General features: G+C 52.8%; 1 protein-coding gene across 1 annotated transcript in view; it reads right to left on the bottom strand.

The window, feature by feature from the left end:
* Positions 1–6,705: 6,705 nt before the first annotated feature.
* TMEM266 (transmembrane protein 266) overlaps positions 6,706–20,409 on the bottom strand; it is a 137,078-nt gene continuing 123,374 nt past the window's right edge. Inside the window, exons 10-11 of the mRNA XM_040642938.1 lie at positions 9,357–9,419; positions 6,706–7,993 (exon numbers count right to left, since the gene is read on the bottom strand). Coding sequence (XP_040498872.1) covers positions 7,398–7,993; positions 9,357–9,419 — 659 coding nt within the window. The 3' untranslated portion in view covers positions 6,706–7,397. The remainder of the gene's footprint in view (positions 7,994–9,356; positions 9,420–20,409) is intronic.

The following is a 20,409-nucleotide window of genomic DNA, read 5'->3' as shown; positions in this document are numbered from 1 at the left end:
GTGTGTGTGTGTTCTGCTTTTCTCCCTACTTTCTTGAAGTCTTTGGTTAACCTTGTACAGGCCCTGCGAGTTTGGCCTTTACCCCCATAGGTCAGTGGTTCTCAAACTTCGCCTTCAAGGAATACTGCCATTTCAGGAGCTAGACCACAAATGGTACTGTGGAAGGTCTTTTTCTGATTTGCAGGGAAAATTGATAGAATTTTCCCAGTCCCAAATCTTGCACACTTTTTTCTGCTATCCCTTGTCCTAGGAATTTAAGCAGATTCCAAGGTGAAGGGACAAGTAGCAAATGGATATTAACTAAGGAGGTCAGCAGCACTGACTCCCTACAGCTTTTGTTTAGTGAACATGTGTGGAATTCTTAAAAATACCTTCTGCTAGTTGATAATTGTTTCTTGTTTGCATGTTAGAACTAAATATATCTGTATATCTAGAATGTTGCAGAAAGTGCTGACTTCCTAAGGCCTTGCCTCCTGAACAAGTCGTAAGCGCCCTCGTAGCAACAGGGAGCCATTGACATTTTTTTTGAGGAGGGTCCCGTAACCTAACCTCAGGGAGTAATTTCAGCTGGTGGGGGGAGAGGACGGAAGCGATTGGGAGGCTGTTGCAGGAATCCTCTGGCCTTATGCCCCAGATGGGTTTGGCTGAAAGCTCTTTGGTTACAGAATGGGTCCCTGGAGACTGTGGAAATGGGTCCAGCGCTGTGGGCGAGGCTGGCGGAGAGTGGGGCTGGCTCCCGGGGCGGCGTGGGAGCCGTGCTGCCGGCCGAGCCTGGGCGTGTCTGTGCGGGGCTGGAGGCCTTGCAGCCCCAACTGCCCTAAGTGCTCTCTGCTCTCTCTCTGAAAGGGATGATCAGCTTGGTTGCATTTCACGCTGGCTCTCACAAGGGATTTTTGTTTTGCTCTACATAAAAGTGGGCTTAAAAGGCTGGGAAACCTGAAGAACACTATTGATTACAACAGATGGATTTGGTTAGCTGCTGCTGAGCTAAAGGGGGCTTGACTGATAACCTTGTAAGAAGCCCATATCGGGTGATATACTGCCACAATTTCATAGAGCCCTAGGTTTTAAAAAATGTTTTGGGGGGAGTACAAGTGAAAAGTTGCTGATAACTGTTGGTTTATAAAACATTCTCATGTAAGTCACCCCATCAGAGGTGAGAAGGGTAGGAAAGAGTGAAGAAATCAGGCTCTCAGAAGAGAAGTGCCCCAGGTCACAAAGCAAATGGTAAAACTAGAACACAAACCATTATTTTTGGCAAATATTATTTATTAAGAATCTACTAGGGGCATTATACAGCCTTCTCTAATACAACGATCCCTCAATGGGTATCCTCACCCATACTCTCTGGATGGACAGACGGGCTGAGAGGTCCGTGACCCGCGAGGCGCAGTCAGTGAGATGTGCGGCCTGAACAGGACATCAGGTCTGGAGAACTTGGCCTTTCCACCGTACCAGGCTGCCTCCCAGTGTCTCCCAGCTTCTCCAGGACTCTCTTCTGGCTGGTATTGCCTCAAAACAGCGAGCTTGTCATTAGAAGCATGGTACAGAGATGGAATTGGGAGTTTATTAGGAGGGAAGCCGGCAGTTACTTTCCGTGGTGCCTGGACTGGTGAGCGGCCAGGTCCTAGTGAGGCTTCACTGCCCTGGGTTTCACCTTTGCCTCCCACAGCTGGCCGTGTGGTTAAAGGCAGGCTTCCTACTGACTTCCAGGGCACCCGCCTCCGGCCTGGAGAGCTGTTCTTCCCAGTGTGGGGCTGCATGGGGATCGCTGGGGTCTGGGACTGGAGACACTGAGTGGGCTGCTCACAGGGACACTTGTGCTCTTATCCTGGTTCTGTTACTGCCTCAGGGGCAGCCTGGTCATGCTCTTTCCTTCAGGCTTCATTTTCATCATCTGTGAAACGGCGAACTGAACTTGTGATCTTTCAAGCTATCTTCAGATTTAACCTGTGAATATGTTGGCAGATCTCAAACAGCTTAGGTAGATGGAGGCAAAAATTATTTTTGAGAGCCTGTTAACACCCACGATGCTCGGCTGAGCCCTTCACATCCATTACCTCTTTCAAGCCTCCCACCCCACGAGGCGAAGCAGTAGTCCCCATTCTCCAGATGAGAAAATGGGGGCCCACAGACCTTAAAACTCTTGCCCACGGATTCACAGCTGGTAAATGGTGACCTTAGGCCAACATCTACTCCCAGCCACATGTCCCGCCCTTTCCGGGACCACGGTGGGCGTAGCCAATGAATGCAGCCTGGCTGGGGCAAGTTCAGAAGGAGGCCGCTGAGCCAAGTTCAGAAGGAGCTACCAAACAACCAATGGAGATGCGCAGCCCAGGCAGAAGGCCCAGCAAGGACACGGGACAGAAAGCCCGAGAACATGACCGACTCTGGCCCCCAGTCCCTGAGTCCCCATCTAGCCTGACAGTCCCCCCTTCCGAACCACTCTGTTCAGGGGAGCAGGGGTCTTGGTACTAGAATCTGGATCTAGTCTGCACACGGGCTCTGTTTTGCAACATTGAGCAAACCCAGGTTCCAGAACCCCACACCCCTTCTTTACGCGGCAGAGCCAGAGGTGAGCCTACCTAGTTACGAGGCCTAATTGATGTCGAGAAGGCTCCTAGAGCGCTCGGTGAAAGGTACCCCGTAAATCTCAGACACTGAAGAATTCTTCCACATTCATCACAGTGTTTAATGTCCTGATTGATCTCCAGGGTAGTCAATCTCATTTGCGGGTTCAGGATGAATAGGCAGTCTGCTCCCCTATGCTGTCGCCTAGGGCTCTGCATAAAATTATGCTAGTGCTATCTCTTTGGTAGCTTGCAATAAATTTAGCAGCGAATGTCCATTTTATTTGGATAATTGAATTAACCATTCACCAAACTTTTCAGCACTGGAGTGGAAAAAAAAATCCTCGTTTAGTTTATGTCAGAACAAAGGTTTTCAGCTTATACTGGAGGAGGGAGAGGAAGGCAGGTAAGTTGCCTGCTGTCTGGAGAACAGTGCTCTCTTATCTAACTCAGGGTGACTCCGAGGCATTAGTTACAGAGGAACCAGTGCGGATATGCGAGCAGGGAGAGCTCGAAGGAGCAGACAGTGCCTTGGCTGGTAGCTGGGGCTGGGGCAGGGCCCTCGTCCTCTCGGCACCCACACACCCTCTACCACCCTCCCCACACCACACTGTGCTGCAGCGAACGAAATAACCGAGCATCTCCTGCACGGCCTTCCCCAGAAGTGCTGAGCACGGCCGGCACTACAACACCCCAGGCATCTATTATTAATAAGGACGGTTTCTGTGTCTCCCTTGAAACATTCTCAAAGGGCTTTCCCTTCCATTATGTCATTAGCTATCCCAGCAACCCTCATGGGGGCGGGGCAGCCCAGGAGTTATTATTCCCGTTGTACAGGGGGAGGAGGTGGGCCCAAGGATCCGCTTGGAGCCACGTAAATGGAAACAGGGCTGGACTGACAATCCAGGCGCCTGGGCTCTGACACACCCTATATGCCTACAGCGCCCGGGGTGAAGGGTGGCAGAGGGATCCTGACTTCTCTCCAGCCCCGAGAAGTCCATTCAAAAGCTGGGGTTAACTATGTCAGCCCCTGGAGTTGTTGGGTGTCCTTGCTGAGCAACTCTACGCAAGTACCCTATTGACTAGTTAGTAAGATACTCTCCTTTTAGGAAGGCTTCCTTGGACCTTATGTCATTTGAGGCTCTCCATAGCTCAAAGAGTAGGGCTCCCACTCCAGGTCTTTCTCTTTAGAGATGAGGGCGTTGCACCAGAGAGGAGCACAGACACAGCTCCAAGACAAGTGCGTCCTGGAGTGAGAAAGGAGGTCCTGAGCTGGGGGTTGTGGATGGAATGAATGCCCACCATGCTGAAGAGAATTCCAGGCCACTAGCCCTCTCTGATCATGCAGATCTGTGAAAAACCAGTTACAGAATTGACCTGAAAACCCAAGGTGTGGGTTGCAGGCCTTGGCCAGGGCTGGCTGGGTGGGGGCCAGTAGGTCATTCAGGGAGGGCCTTACAGCTCCCCAGTCCTGTGCACACATTGAACCGGGTCTGCAGGGCCCTGGCCCAGCTCTGCTGTGAGGTGGACAGTAGCACTCCTAGCTCTGAACCTTGTCCTTGCTGCCAGATTTGGCATGTCAGGGTGGCACGCTGGCCACAGGATTGGCTCCTCTCCAGCTCCTCCCCAGCTGAGTGGGGAGGCTGGCTTTGCACGAGGGGCCATGGGCCTCTGCAGACAGAGTGGGTTGGTCCCTCTAGACCGAGGAGACCGTGTGGGCTGATGGATGAATGGCCTGGGGCAAGAGTCCTGATTTCTATCTTTGGTTCTCTTGATGACCCCTGCTTTAATTCCAGGAAGCTCATTCAGCACACCCAGCATGGTATGGAACCCAGACAGCACTCGTTTACCACTTAGCTATGTGTCCTTGGCAAGTCATTTAATCATTCTGTGCCTGTTTTCTCTGGAAAGCAGGGGAAATAGCACCACTTTGCAGACTGCAGACTTTATCACAATAAAGAGGGAAGACTGCAAAGAGCACCTGTGACAACGGAAGTGGATACATGGGAGTCATTATTATCCCCCCCGCCTTGTTGGCTTACAGGACACAGTGGCTGTTACCCAAGCTCTCCTCCCTTGTGGGGGAGCACCAGACTGGGCTCCGTGAGAGGGCTGACGAGCAAGGGGAGCCCTTTCCCAGAGCTGCAAACCTCCCAGGGCGTGCTTAGGCTCCCTCTCCACCCGCCCCGGCTGCCCACCAACCCTAACTCTGCTCTATGGCCCCCCCAGGGGGAGGGGAGCAGTGAAAGCCAAAGCTTTTACTCTCCACCTCCTGCATTCCAGGCCTTGAGGCTCCACCCCACGCCTGTCTCCAGGCAGGCGAGTGTCTTCCGCTCTCTGTGTGCGGCCTCTAACACTGTGATTGTGGACTCTGCCCTCCGAGAGCTGGGGCCACCTCTTGATCTCTTTGTCCTGTTTTAACTGGCTCATGGGCAGGTCTAACACTGGTACTGCCTGTTGAGCCATGAAGCCAACAGTGAGTGCTCAAGCAGCGATTTGTAAATTCCCTAAGAGATCAGCTTTCAAAAGTAGAGCTCTTCTGTAAACCCTATTTCTAGGTGGGAAACTGAGGCAGAGAACCTAGCATCTTACCCCATTGCTCTCCTCCCTGTCCTGTGGTTTTCTCTGGAGAAGTCCAGAGCAGAGGTGAGTGCTGGCTGGTGGCCGGGTCTCACTGTGGGCGCAGGGCAGGCTCCCATGCCTGTTAGCGTAGCCAGCCCTAGCCTCAGAGCTGGGGCAACGAGAGCTCGGCAAGCTGGGCGTAGCCGAGGACAGTAGCCGCTTCTAGCCCAGCAGGTGCAGACCACTGTGCAGGCCCCTGTGGCTCCCGCCCTGGAGACCATCAATCATGTAATGCCCTCCACCCACACGGACAAAAGCCGAGAGTACCATGTTGCTTCCAAAAGCTCTGAACCCTGGCAGCCGTAGCGCTTAGCACACAACCAGGTGAATGTGGGCTCCAGTTTCAGGGCTTCTCTGTTGGTGTCTGACCTCAGGAAAGTCTCTTAAGCCTCTCTGAGCCCCAGGTTCTTCCATCTGTAAAATGGGGCTAGAAATACCTGCCCACAGGATTGCTGGAAGGATTAAAGGAGCCCACGTGAGTAGAGGTCTTAGGAGAGTGCTCAGTAATGGCAGCTGTAATGACGCCGTTGGTGACTCAGAACGCCTCCGATTTCTCCCCCAACGGCTCGGGTGAACACTGCTCATCTCCCCACAAATCAAGATGCGGCTCTTCGCCTGCATGTGGTAATATCTTATAGTTTAGCTCTTTCCCAAGCGGCTCTGTGCAAGCCTGTGGCCTTATGCAGGGTTGTGGGGTTCTAATGGGACTCGGGCCTGAGCCCTGCTTTCGAGAACCAAGGGAAGGCAGGCAGAGAAGCAGATGCTGACCAAGCCATGGGATCACTGCACTGTCACAATGTGTCCAAGGGGCCACAGAAGCCCCAAGGACACCCTGCTAAGGGGCTGTGACCCTGCTGAGTTCAGCTGGGGCAACGGAAGCCCTTGAGATTAAAATTAAGTCCTCTCTTTGATGTAAATATAAAACAAAACAGGGGTTACAAACCCAGAATCCCTTGGAGGCTCCCTGGCAAGGGAGACACTGAGCGGGCTCATCAGCCTGGGAGGACCCACTAGTGGGACGTGGAGTCAGAGGCTGCACACGGGCCTCAGCAAGGCTGTGATGGGGTCTAAGGCAGGTGCTCTGGAGGATTCATCACTGCTCTCGAGGGATGAGGAGGGAGTCAAGGACGCCAACGCCATGCATCTTCATGGCTGGGTGGGTGATGGTGCCCTGGCTGGGAACCCGGAAGGAGGAGTAGACTTTGGGCAAGATACTGCACTCGGCTTTGGACCTGCGGAGTCCGAAGACCCCAGGGAATGGAGTCCTGCCTGGGTCAGGGAGCTGAATGTGGGAGTTGTCGCAAGGAAGGCTGAATTCGGAGCTCTGTTTTGGTGGGAAGATGAGGGAGGGTAAAAGGCCCGTGCGGTCGCCTCGTTAGGCAGTGTGAGAGCTTCCCGCCTGGGGTCCACGGCTCCTTCTTTGGAGAAGTCTCAGAGCAGCTGGAGGGGGCTGGGGCCTCCCCGGGTGGCTTTTCTCTAGGCCGGGCCAACCCAAACCTGCAAGAGCCACGCTTCTCTACCTGGGCTAGTGATTGCAAAGGAAACCTCGGCCAACCAGAAGTCTCAGTGCAGTCGGTTTTTATTATTAAAGCCAAGATTGGAAAACGGCTGTCCCCCCACCCCCCGTGACCCTCCCACCCACCTCCAGATTCATCCCATGATGTCCTGTGAAGGTGAAAACTAGATTTGTCTGGAAAAGACTCAGAAATGCTCATGCCAGATGGGAGAATGAGGATGAAGGAGACAGGCTCAGACGGTGGTCTCTGTGTGACTGTGTCGGCTCTGCCCAGGGTTCTGGGAAAAGACGGCTTGGGGGTGGGGCTAGACAGCCCCTGCTCACAGTGCTGTTCCCAGGGGTCCAGGGTGGGCGCCAGGAACGAAGGCAACGGAAGAGGCTGGGCTGGTCCCTGCACTCTACCCTGCTGAAGCTGGGCCACGGCTGGTTTTTGTAAAAATGGTTTAAAAAGACCCCAGCCACGAGCACCACTCTCCCCTGAGCAGGGCCAGAGGAGACGCCAGCTCTGGGCTTTGAGGTCTGAGGCATGTGGCCTCCTGGCCTAGTGACACCTCCCTGGAGGCAGGCAGCACCCTGAGGGAGGCCAGGTGGGCTCCTGGGCCCTGCGTGGGGCCCCTGGCAGCCTCTGGGACCCTAGGAGAGCATCCAAATAGCTCTCTGCCTCCTCCCACCCAGCCCACCTGGAGGCTCTAGGCTTCAGGGACCCTGTGCAACTTTTGCTCTTTGGATTCCAAAGATCTGAACTTCTCCTCCAGCATGGGTGCAGCAGGCTGGAAGTGGATGACAGGCTTGATCTGAAAGACTGTGAAGCCCTCCTGATTCTTCTGGTTGAAAAGACTTACCCTGTGCTCCAGCTCAGGGCTGGTGTGGGCCGAGCCCGTGGGGCTGGGCCAGGTGAGAGGGGCTGGGTCCAAGGCCCGCTGGGATGGGCAGGGGTCCTCGGACAGGGAGGACAGCAGGTCCTGGACCGTGGCCTCTGCCATCTGCTGCTGGGGCGGTGGCGGCAGCGGCCTAGGAGAGGGGCTGGGCTCTGAGGACGGCTCCTCGCGGGCGGTGCTGCAGTCTGTGGAGGAGCCCAGCGTCTGGCTGCTGTCGCTCTGGGCCCGGGTGACAGAGCTGCGAGTCGAGCGGGAGGCGCTCTCGGACGTGGCGCCGGCACAGGTGCCATTGCTGCTCAGCTTCAGGGCCACGTCGACCGAGAAGAGGTCGGAAGAGATATTGGGCTGGTGGACGTCTATGGCCGCTGTGGTGACTACGCACACGGCTGGCTCTGGGACACCACTGTCTGCAAGAAAGGAGGGGTGCCGGTCACACTTCAGCCTCTGCCACACCCCTGTGGGCCCTGCTGGGGGCGCCTCTGACCCAACTGGCGGCTAGTGAGTGTGCGTGGGCTGGGCTGGGGGAGGCCTGGGTCTGTGGTCCGACTTCCCAAGGTTCGCTGCCTGCCCCGAGGGAAGATCGGGCCCCGCCCCCCTCTCCTGGGCTTCCTCGGACATGTGACACGCACTGGCCAATCATCTGCGAGGACTGATCCGCGGCAGCTATGCTGTGCTCTGCCTGCAGACGGCAGTGTTCTCGATTAGAGGGCAGCTGTTCTGCCCCCCAGGTGCTGGAGGAAAGCCGACAGCCATGGACCCGTGTAGATTTAAACCATGGAGAGGCTGGGGTTATTTGCCACTGCAGCATAACCTAGCTCATCCTAACTCAGAAAGCATGAGGTTCCAGGACTAGGAACCTGGGCTTCATGGTCAGGTGGAGTCAAAGTTTTAAATGGGGCCAACACGAGAGTGACATGATCAGGGCTGTGACTTCAGAAGATTGCATCATCCCTGTAGGATGCACTGCAGGGCGAGGACAGAGGACACTCCAGAAGGTCTTTAAGGAAGAAGTACCAAGGGGCTGCATACAGTGGGTGCAGTGGAGGCAAGGTCTCTCCCCAAAGTTGTGGGGACACTGCACTGGGGGAGAGGACTGAGCTAGAGATGGCGGTCTCTGAGATCAGCAGACTGGAAGAAGCTTTGAAAGAGAGAGACCTCTAGGAGGTGAAATTGTAAAAAGAAAACAACCCACTGCATTATACATGTCACGCACGATGTAACATTCTAGCCTCACAAGGGAGTATACAAGGATTCAAGGAGTGTCAAATACAAACTACAAGACTCAAGACATTGGCTAAGGAGAATGGGGTACTCTTTTAAGACTCAACCTGTCCCACAAATGAAAACCACTAGGTTCCCTGTGACTTCTTTCAAGAGCAAGAATGAAACAAATCGAGCAAGGACATGCCCCACACCTGTTACTTCTCAAGCCCAACTGTGCTGTTACCTCACCCCCATCATGATCACGCCGTGAGGATCTCGGCTTGAGAGGAGCTGAGGTGTCCTAGATTTCCAGATTCAGCCCCCTTTCCATATGAGGGTCCCACATGCTGCCCTCATTAGTGATCACAGAGTACTCCAACCTCCACATCCAGAGCCCTGGTGCTGGACTGTGCTGGGAGCTAAAGCGGAAGGTATTAGAATCTTGAACTCTGCCTGCAGTTATGGTTCACAGGCACCAAGGGAGGGGCTCACCCGGCCGAGCTGGCCCCATTCTCAACGTTAGGGGTTGTGTGGGGCCACACAAAGGGGCCCCGGACACAGACTCACCACTGCTGGGCCCGTTGTAGTACTGGCTGACGTAGCTGTTCATGTCGTCTCTCACCGCGGCACCTTCGCAGAGGAGGACAGAGAGAGCGGAGTGTGGCGGCATGCAGACACATGCCAGTATGTGTCCCCTCCCCCTGTACTCCCGCCCCTACCCGTCACCACGACAGGAGGCCGTTGTCTCCCAGGAGCTCTCTGCTGCTTCCCAGTCCTCAGTGGGGATCCGTCCCAGGGCTGGGCTGGACTGGGCATCAGGGACCCAGGTCCTCATGAAGCATCTAGCTTGATGTAGGACATGAGCAGAGCCTTTTCCTTCTCTGTCCTCAGTTTCCCCATCTCTGACATGAGGGGTATGGAAATAGTTCCTCAGGGCTTTCCCTGCCGGGATGGCCCAAATCTTTGAGTCTACCTGAGGTTCTCAGGGTGCCTGGAAACGCTGTCCTTGAGGTACAAAAGTCTCAAAGCCTTGCTAGCGGCCCCACCCGGCCAGCTTTAGAGGCTGATCATTGATGACGGCCCGCTGGCTCATCCGTCAGAGGACCCAGTCTCCCACGCAGTATGGGGATGGACCGGGGGCTGCGCTTCTCCCCCACCTACGCAGTTCCTAGCACACAGTGAGCGCTCACTACACAGTTATTGCACGAATAGTGCGTGACAAGGTGGAAAGCTGTCCAAGGAGATAACATGGGAACATGGGTCTCAAGGAAATGCTGGTTCATCGTCTTGATAGGAGTAAAGAAGAATGGGAGAGAGGAGAGGTGAGAAATTCAGAGTGGCCTGAGAATGGGAGGAAAAGCAGATGACTGGAGACCCCAAAAGCCATCCCAAGGAGCTTGGCCTTGTTCCAAGGGCAGTGAAGAACCACAGGAAAGTTTGAACATGGTCAGGTGTGACTCACTCCCAAGGTTGTGGGGAGAGTAGTCCAGAAGGTGCCAGACTTTAGGCAGGAAGAGCAGAAACAATGCCCAGGTGAGGCTGACAGTACTAAGGTGGGGATGGGTGGTGATGCCTGATGGGACGGATGGGAGGGATCAGGGTCAAGTGATAATTAGGAGGGACCTGGCAGGGTTTGGAGGGTGACAAGATGAGGACCCTTGACTCAGTTGACTCAACTTGTCAGACTGAACTCAGGGGTTGCTCCTTTAGCAACTGTGGTCTCCCCTGGGTCCTAGCGTCCTAAAAGGGTACCAGAATCAGACCTGATTTCAAACCTCAACCCCACCACATTTTAGCTTAACGGTCCTCTCTAAGCCTCTGTTCCCTTATCCGTTAAGGAGATTAAAGGAGCTAACAAATGTCAGATTTCTCCAGTGGGGTCCAGCACACAGAAGGCCTTCAACACGGGAGTCTAGTCCTTCCTCTCCTACGGAAGTCTGAGGGAGTCCACGCCCCTGGGCGCTTCTCCCAGGAGCCGTGGTCTATGGATGAACGGACCTGACGCTCTCTGCGGCTGCTCCCCGGGCACACCTGAAATCACCACGGAAGCCAGTCGGCGCGGACACTGGGAGGCTGCGTGCCAGCACATACAGACCTGGCTCCTAAAAGCTTTTTTGGCCTCTTTTGATCTTTAAATGCCTGCGGTGAGAGGTGTGCTTTGCATTAATGCCTGAGTTGAGGGAGGGGCCCCAGGCTGGCTCTAGGCCCTGGTCCAGGATCAGCCAGCAATGGTCCCTCAGAATCACACAGCAATACAATTCTCCACGGCTCTGCATAATTTATGTGGTACATGCTGTCTGGCCCTGCAGGTCACCCTGGGAAGTGGGTAGAGGCTGGTGTGGCTGCTCCTGGCCAGCAGTGAGAGGAGGGGCTGGCACCAGGCCTCTTGGGCCAGCTGGGAGGTTCTGGTCACTTCCCTTGGGATTATCCTTTGGCCTTGGCTGCGGGGGCCTTGTGACATGGGCAGAACTATGAACTCAGCTAAAGTATGCACAGACTCATGAGAATTCATCCCAAGGGAGTTACTCACAGAAGGTGGCCGGGGGTGAAGAAGAAAAACCCAGACCTTAGAAAACTGGACAGCTACATGCAAAAAAATGAAAGTGGACCACCTTCTTACACCATACTCAAAAATAAACTCAAAATGGATGAAACACCTAAATATGAGACCTGAAACTATAAACTCCTAGAAGATAGCACAGGCAGTAATCTCACTGACATCGGCTGTAGGATGTTTTTCTAGAAATGTCTCCTAAGGCAAGGAAAACAAAGGAAAAAAATTATTGGAACTAGACCAAACTAAAAAGTGTCTGCACAGCAAAGGAAACCGTCAACAAAATGAAAAGGCAACCTACTGAATGGAAGAAGATATTTGCAAATTATTTTTGATACGGGGCTAACATCCAAAATATATAAAAAACTTATACCCCTCAAGCAAAAAACACCAAAACACCATTAAAACATGGGCAGTAGACTTGAATAGACATTTTTCAAAGCAGACATCCAGATGGCCAACAGACACGTGAAAAGATGCCCCACATCACTCAGCATCGGGGACACACAAATCAAAACGACAATGAGATGTCACCTCACACCTGTCAGAACGGCTAAAGTCAACAGCACAGGAAACAACAGGTGTTGGCAAGAATGTGGAGAAAGAGGAACCCTCGTGCACTGTTGGTGGGAATGCAAGCTGGTGCAGCCACTGTGGAAAACAGTATGGAGGTTCCTCAGAAAGTTAAAAATAGAGCTACCTTACAATTTCACCACTGGGTATTTACCCAGAGAAAATGAAAACAGTAATTGGAAAAGATACATGCACCCCTATGTTTACAGCAGCATTATTTACAACAGCCAAGTTATGGAAGCAACCTGAGTGTCCAGCAACAGATGAATGGATAAAGATGTGGTACGTACACACACACACACACACACACACACACACACACACACACTGGAATACTGGTCATAAAACAGGATGAGATCATGCCATTTGACGCAACATGGATGGACCTAGAGGGTATTATGCTAAGTCAGAGGAAGACAAATGCCATATCACTTCACTTACATGTGGGATCTAGAAAACAAAGGAATAAACAAACAAAAAGCAGAAACAGACTCATACATACAGAGATGGGAGGAGGCGGGGGATGGGCAAAACGGGCGAAGGGGAGTGGGAGCTGCGGGCTTCTGGTCATGGAATGAGTAAGTCACAGGAATAAAGGGTACAAGCGTGGGGAATGCAGTCGGTAATATTGTGATAGTGTGGTGACAGATGGTAGCCACACTTGTGAGCACAGCATAACATACAAACTTGTAAAATCACTGTTGTACACCTCAAACTAATGTAACATTGCGTGTCAACTGTACTTCAATTAAAAAAAATATATAAAAAGGGACACCGCAAATCTTATTTAAAAAACAAAAACAAGGGGCGCCTGGGTGGCACAGCGGTTAAGCATCTGCCTTTGGCTCAGGGCGTGATCCCGGTGTTGTGGGATCGAGCCCCACATCAGGCTCCTCCGCTATGAGCCTGCTTCTTCCTCTCCCACTCCCCCTGCTTGTGTTCCCTCTCTCGCTGGCTGTCTCTGTCTCTGTTGAATAAATAAATAAAATCTTTAAAAAAAAAAAACAAAAACAAAAAACCCCAGATCGTAGTTCTTGTCCTGTGCGTGCTGCTGCCATGAGAGCTTGAGCAGGTCACATCCCCTTCCTGGGCCTCAGTTTCTTCATCTGTACCACCAGGGGCTAGGGAGGCTCTTGCCGATCACGATGTGGCTGGGCTGGCGGGCTCCCAACACGGCTGCCAGCTCTGAAGCTCCAAGAGGGGAGAGAGCAGTGTGGGGGGCTCTCCGCCATGGCCTGCATACCTGGGGAAGGGAGTGCCCACCTCTCTGTTGAGCAGCTCAGATAACCAGCTGTGGGCAGCTTCCTGTTCACCTGTGCTCAGTAGAATCACAGTGTGCCCCACCCCATGCCCGGTACCGAGGTCAGGACTCCCTGCCTCCACGGAGCACGGTCAGGGCCTCCCCAGGGTGTCATGCCTTGGTCAAACAGCCAATCTCCATTTAATCCAGTCTTGCAGACCGTGGTCCTGTCTTCACAGGTACCAGGGCTAAGCCCATTGCTCTTCACCGTCTATGTGACAGATCTTCTGACACTTAGAAAGCCCTCCTGAGAAGTCTCTTCTGGAAAACCACTGTCCATTTCCCACCCCTCCCCAGTTTTCCAGCCTCCACTCTGAAGGCCTCCCTGTGGGCTACAGACATGACCAACATGGGTGGAGGAGGGGAAGGGAGGCAGCTGGCATTCACGGAGGCTTCAAAGCACCACACCTTGGGTTCGGCACACGCCATGCTTCTTTAATCCTCACTACTGCCCTGCGAGGCTGGGATGACTCAGTGGCCTGGTCCTTCCAAGATCTGGAGATCACTTCCTTCATGCAGCCCAAGACCTTCCCGGTGGGTACAGCAACCGCCCTACTCCGCTGACTCACGAGCCACCCAGGGCTTCTGTGCAGCGGCGGGGCAGGCCAAGCTCTTACCACACTTGGCTGTGTCACCCGCACGGAGGACTCCGTGTTCCTTATCCCAGGCAAACTCAGCTTGCTGGTTTCAGTAGAGATGGCAGCGTGCTGGGGAGCACTCTTAATCTTGGTTCGGGTCAGGGAATAGATCTTCCTGGTCTCTTGGTGTTGACGGAGGATGCCACATCTTCATCCATGCCATCGGAAAAACCACCTAGGCTAGGTGAACTGTAGCCTCATGTCTCTCCTGAACTTTCAGCTGATCTGGCCAACAAGACAACTTCTCCTGCAGGACTTCCAACCACCTCTGACACAACATGTCCACAACAGAACTCGGTTTCTCCCTCCACACTGAATGGTTTCCTTGCCCGCCCAGGCTGGGGCCCTGGTCACTTCACGGTGCTTTCTCTTTCCTTACCAACAACCCAACTCCTACCAAGCCTGTGACTAGTCAAGGGACTAGTGATCCAGACATAGATCAGACCTCATGCTTTCCCCCTTGGACTCTTGTCACCCCTGTGGGTTTAATGAGCAGGACTGCTAGCTCGGTGGGTATGTGTGACACCGAACCTAGGTCCCACCCAGGTGGCCACTGGAGGTCTGTCCAGTCTGCATTTGCTCCTTCTACTAAAAACCCTGGACCCACACAGGGGCCTCAGAATGAGCTTTAAGACACAAATCTGGGGGACTCCTGGGGGGCTCAGTCGGTTAAGCATCTGGCTTCGGCTCAGGTCATGATCCCAGGGTCCCTCCTCTCCCTCTGCGTGTCGCTCACCTTGCTTGTGCTTTCTCTTTCTGACAAATAAATAAATAAAATCTTTAAAAAAAAAAAAGCAGACAAATCTGAAAGCAAGGCCTGCCCAGACTCCTCTAGCAATGCTGACGCTGGCCCTCCCTCCCTGCTCTCTACCTCAGGCAGGCCCTCTTCTCCAGAACAGACCACTTGGGCTGCGGTTGTCTCCACCCACACAGGGGCCGAGAGCCTCTGAGGGCAGGGGCCACATATTACTCAGCATCTCCCTTGCGCTTAGCGCAGGGCTTGGCATATGCCAGCCTCCATGGAATAGTGCTGACTGGACAGATGACTGTGTCTGGGTCAGAGGCACCATCCGCCTCACCCTCTGCGAGGCTCTGTCATCCTTCGGCACAAAGCCTCGCTCCTGGTCACTGGTACCTGCCTGGACACGAGTGACTATTGGGTGCCTGGGAGCCTGAGGGAAAGCAGGGGAGGCAGGCACAGAGGCTTGTGGAGAGGAACAGGCCACCATGTAGCCTCCACAGGGGGTCTGTCCACTTTCCACCTAAGAATAATCGCTGTCCCAGGGTTTGTCTTGATTCAGCCCCAAGGTGCCCTGGGACCATGAAAGAACCACCCCGCACTGAGGACTGAGCTCAGGACAAACACAAGCTGCAGGACAAAGTGGCCGCCTCGTGGTCTCAGGCAGATCCCTAGGCACTGTGAGCCTCAGCTTCCTCCCAGGTGAAGTGGGGAGAAGGAACACCACATGCTGGTGAGCTGTAAGATCTACTGAGATAACGAATGTCAAGTCTAGCAGGGCTTCCCCTCAGCTCTCTGAATCCCCGGTCCCCGGTGCTCCCTCCCGACCCCAAAGTCTGGAATCTTCTGTGGCAGCTGCTGCAGCTGCTCTTGGCTGCTGGCGCCTTTCCTCCTGGGCTGAAAGCATTCTGCAAATGCATCCCGACTAATCCGCCCCAAGCCCTTCCAGTACTGGTCATGGCAACGCTCCTTGTGTGTGTTTGCCTCTTGGGCAGAGCCCCAACCTGCCTGGCAAGGCAGAGGTTGAGAGAAAGGGTGTGAGTCAGCTGTGGCTCCTGGAGGGGGTGAGGAGCCCTGCTGTGGGGTGGGGTGCCAGGACCCCACATCCTGTCCAGACACAGGCCCCAATGCCCAGAGGGAAGAAAGTCCTGATTCTTGGTTCGGGGCTCCTGCTCCCTAACTCCTATTTGCTCCTCCATGAGTTGGCAGCCCTCACAGAAGGAGAGCGCCTGCTGTGTGCCATGCATGAAAGCGGCGCCTATGACCGAAAGCCCCATCTTTCCCAGAGAAGATATGCTTCTGCTACTAATCTTATTTTGGAAAAACTGCCCATCTTTCCCAGAGAAGATATGCTTCTGCTACTAATCTTATTTTGGAAAAACTGGGGCTCAGAGACAGGACCAGCATCATAATTGTGGGGTCCCTTGTTCAAAACACATGAAGGTCCAGAAATAAACCCATGCATATATGGTCAAACTATTTATGACAAAGGAGCGAAGAATATATAATTGGGAAAGGACAGTCTCTTCAATAATGGTGTTGGGAAAACTGGACAGCCACATGCAAAAGAATGAAACTGGACCAGTATGTTACATCATACACAAAAATTAACTCAAAACAGATTAAAGACCTAAATGTGAGACCTGAAACCATAAGAAAACATAGGCTATCACCATCTTGACATTGGTCTTGGCAGTGATTTTTTTGGATTTGACACCAAAAGCAAAGGCAATAAAAGTAAAAATAAACAAGTGGGGACTACATCAAACTAAAAAGCTTCCGCACAGCAAAGGAAACCGTCAACAAAATGAAAAGGCAACCTATTGAATGGCAGAAGATATTTGCACATCATATTATAAGGGGCTAATATCCACGATGTATAAAGAATTTATACAGCTCAAGAGCCCAAAGGACCAAACCAATTAAAAAATGGGCATAGGATCTGAATAGACATTTTTTTCACAGAAGACATACAGATGGCCAACAGACACATGAAAAAATGCTCCACCATCACTCATCATCAGGGAAATACAAATGAAAACCACAATGGGGTATCACCTCACACCTGTCAGAATGGCTAAAACTGAAAACATAAGAAACAACAAGTGTTGGCGAAGATGTGGAGAAAAGAAACACTCATGCACTGTTGGTGGAATGCAAATTGCTGCAACCACTATAGAAAACAGTATGGCGGTTCCTCAAAAAATTAAAAAAAGAACTTCCATAGATTTCCACTTTGGGGTATTTATCCAAAGTAAATAAAAACACTAACTTGAGAAGAGGCACCCCCACATTCATTACAGCGTTATTCATAGTAGCCAATACATGGCAACAACGTGAGTGTCCAGTGGTGGATGGATGAAGATGTGGTATATATGTGTCCACACACACACACACACACACACACACACACACACACACTGGAATATTATCCAGCCATAAAAAAAGAAAGCAATCCCGCCATTTGCAACATGGATGGCCCTGGAGGGCATGACGCTAAGTGAAATAAGTCAGGCAGAGAAAGACAACTACTGTATGAGCTCACCTATGTGGAATCTAAAAACAAAACAAGAAACTCAGAGCTCACAGATACAGGGAACACACTGGTAGTTCTAGAGGTGGGGGCTGGGAGAAATGGGTGAAGGGGATCAAAAGGTACAAATTTTGTTATAAGATAAATTGTGGAGATATGATGTATTGCATGGTGATTATAGTTAATAGTAACATATTCCATATTTGAAAGTTGCTAAATCTCATCACAAGAAAAACATTTTGTAACTATATATACTGATAGATGTTAATTAGATTTATTATGATCATGTTGCAATATATATATAAATATCAGATCATTACATAGTACACCTGAAAGTAATATGTTATATGTCAATTACATGTCAATTAAAAAAAAAAAAGCACTAAGAATTTCAAGAGGGTGACAGCAGAGCCCTGAACCAAGTTCAAGGCCCTGTGTGACCACCGGGGTTACCAGCCATGGAGCCAGTCCTGCTCAGAGAGCTGCAGTCACATGTTCGAGGCTGAGCTGAGATTCAACCCCAGCCCTGAGTTTTCCCCTCGCGTCCCTTCCTTAGTATCACCGGACCCCTCTGCCCGTCAGCTGCCTCACTATTTCGTGTGAGGACCCCCCAGGTCTAGCTCTACAGCTCTGGAGCTTCTCCGGGTCCTCAGTGCCCCCCAGTAATATTCCACTCTGTGTATATGCCCCATCTTCTTCACCCGTCCGTCACTGGACACTCACGTTGTTGCCATGTATTGGCTACTATGAATAATGCTGTAATGAATGTGGGGTGCCTCTTCTCAAATTAGTGTTTTTGTTTACTTTGGGTAAATACCCCAAAGAGGAATTCTATGGAAGTTCTATTTTTAATTTTTTGAGGAACTTGAGGAGGCCAGCGGTGGCAGAAACCCCAGCTGGTCTCCGCGGCACATGGGACTCTCCCCGCTAAGGGTCCTTGCCGGTGCCAGCTCTGCTTGGCAGGGGTAAGCCCAGACCGGCCGGCCGGGGGCACCCCTGGGGGGCATTCTGTGAGCGCTGGTGCAGCACAGACGGACGCCGGGGTTCGCTGTGATATACGGTGAGCACTGTGGCACTCCCCCCGGTGGCTGTAATTCATAAATTATGGGCAAGTTTCAAGACTAATAAATTTGGGAGGGAAGTATTAATGACTACACAGGGGGCACCATGAACTTGGCAGGCCCCAAAGCCTGGAACTTTGCAGCCTGGGTTTTAAAAATGATTTGTGCCAGAGCAAGTCTAAACAGAAGCTGGTCGGCCCTTGTCTGGCTGTGACCTGCTGGCGACTGTTGAACCACAGGAACCCCCCGCCCTCCCGCCCTTTGGGGCTGCCCTCCCGTGGTGAGCAAGGCCCCCTCCCGAGGCTCCTGTCACTTCTTGCTCATTTCTGCAGGTTACCGCCTGGACTGCCTGTGCACTGTTGCAACATGGCGGGGTTCCCAGCCCTCACTGGCCTGAAGGTCGTCATGAGCAGCAAATGCTGCCCTTTCTCCATCTCCAGAGTGGCCCAGAGCACCCCTGGCTTGTCTGGCCGTAATTTCTAATGTCATGGAAATCCCTCCCCGGACACAGCTCCTGGTCAAAGAGAAATCAGCTGGGGGATGCCCTGTCTCCCTGGCCCACTGGAGGCTGTGAATCACGCATGCCACTTGCTAGCCCCCACCCCCGAACCCCCCGCTTCTGCCCTCTGCCTCAGAGGCGCTGGCTTTGCTATTGATGGCTCTGGAGGCTGGCGGTGAAGCTGAAGAGGTGCAGGGGGGAAGGTACTGGCAGGTGTGCATCTGTGGGGGTAGGGGTGTCACAGGAGAGATAAAGGAGGGCAGAGTGGGGATCCAGGACTAGATGGGAGGGGCATTTGCAGCTGCTCCCAGAGGTGCACGTTTGGCATCTCTATCCTGAGTGCCTTGACCAGACACCGCCCCAGTGTCCAGGAGGGTCGGCACAGACCCCGGGACATCCTCGCTGGTCACGCACAGCGGGTCATATTTACCTTGAGTGGGCTTCAAGTGTGCCCCAGCGTTTTCCCTTCTTACTCTGCCTCCCTCCTTTCCCTCCTGGAAGTTGCTCACTATGGAGACAGCAGACGGAGGGAGCGGAGAGGCAGGGACTCTAGAATGTGTGGGATTATTTTAAAGGCTTAGTTTGTTTGCAGACTCTCCAAACCCAGATCTTGACTCCCTGTGGCCCCAAATGGGGCATCAGGTGTCAAGGGTCTGGAGGTCACTGGCTGAGGGGCAGTAATAATGACCATGCTGTTATCTCAAGAGCTAAGGATCCTGATGAGAAAGGTGCTACAGAATGTGGGCTGTTCTGGAAATGCTCACCTGAGCTCAGATGTTTACAAGTGAGCACATACGAAGAGAGAACAGAACCAAGCAGGCCCAGCCCCAGGCGAGCTGTAGCCTCCAGAGCACCGTGAGCGACACGGAGCCCCCACCACTGAGGGCAGAGCAAGTAGCAGCCCACAGCGGCTCCTCCGGCTCCCTCTGCCTTATCAGGGTGGAAGATCCTGGGAGGAGCTGGAGGCTGTGACGCTGTCCCTCCCGCCCTTGGGAAGTAAGACAAGCTGGCAAGAGCTGCTGATTTCTGGAGAGCTTTCAAAAAAAATATTCTTACAACATATTCTTGTATTCTGGATTCCACAAACACCGGCCTGGGGAGCTGAAAGTCAAGATGGGTTTCTGGAGTGGACTGCTGCCACATGGCTCCTGAGCTCAGAGGGTTGCAGGGACCCACAGGAGAACAAGTGGTATCCGCAAGGCTCATTCTGTTCTTTGATCAGTTATGGGCTTGCAGATGACATTTCATGCAACAAGGTCTAGGGCGAGCCTGCCGAGGGTTAGGCTGGGGCGGGCCCCGGAGATAAACAAGTCTCAGGGGACACACATGTAAACACTCACGGCCCCACAGCACGACTGATCGGGGGCTAGCGGGAGTTCCTGTCAGGTCCAGAGAGGACAGAGTGGTGGCTGGGAGCGCACAGCATGCGGAAAAGCTCCAAGCCACACAGCTGCCCAGAAAACTCACAGAACTAGAAGCTGCTTCACTCGCCTAAGTGAAGGTGAAGAGAGTGGGAGGAGGTGACGCTGGGGAAGCGAGAGCATCAGGGTCTATATGCCATCTGCTCCGGGGTGAATTGTTGTGTATCTGTGCCCTAACCCCCAGTACCTCAGAATGGAACCTCACTTGGCAATGAGGCTGTGGAAGTCATTGGTTAAGGTAGGGTCGTACTGGAGTAGGGTGGGCCCTAACCCAGTACGCCCAGGGTCTTTATAAAAAAGGA

The sequence above is a fragment of the Ursus maritimus genome, unplaced genomic scaffold (genome assembly GCF_017311325.1).
Source record: "Ursus maritimus isolate PB19 unplaced genomic scaffold, ASM1731132v1 scaffold_27, whole genome shotgun sequence".
Lineage (NCBI taxonomy): Eukaryota > Metazoa > Chordata > Mammalia > Carnivora > Ursidae > Ursus > Ursus maritimus.
This window is presented reverse-complemented; position numbering and strand designations above follow the sequence as displayed.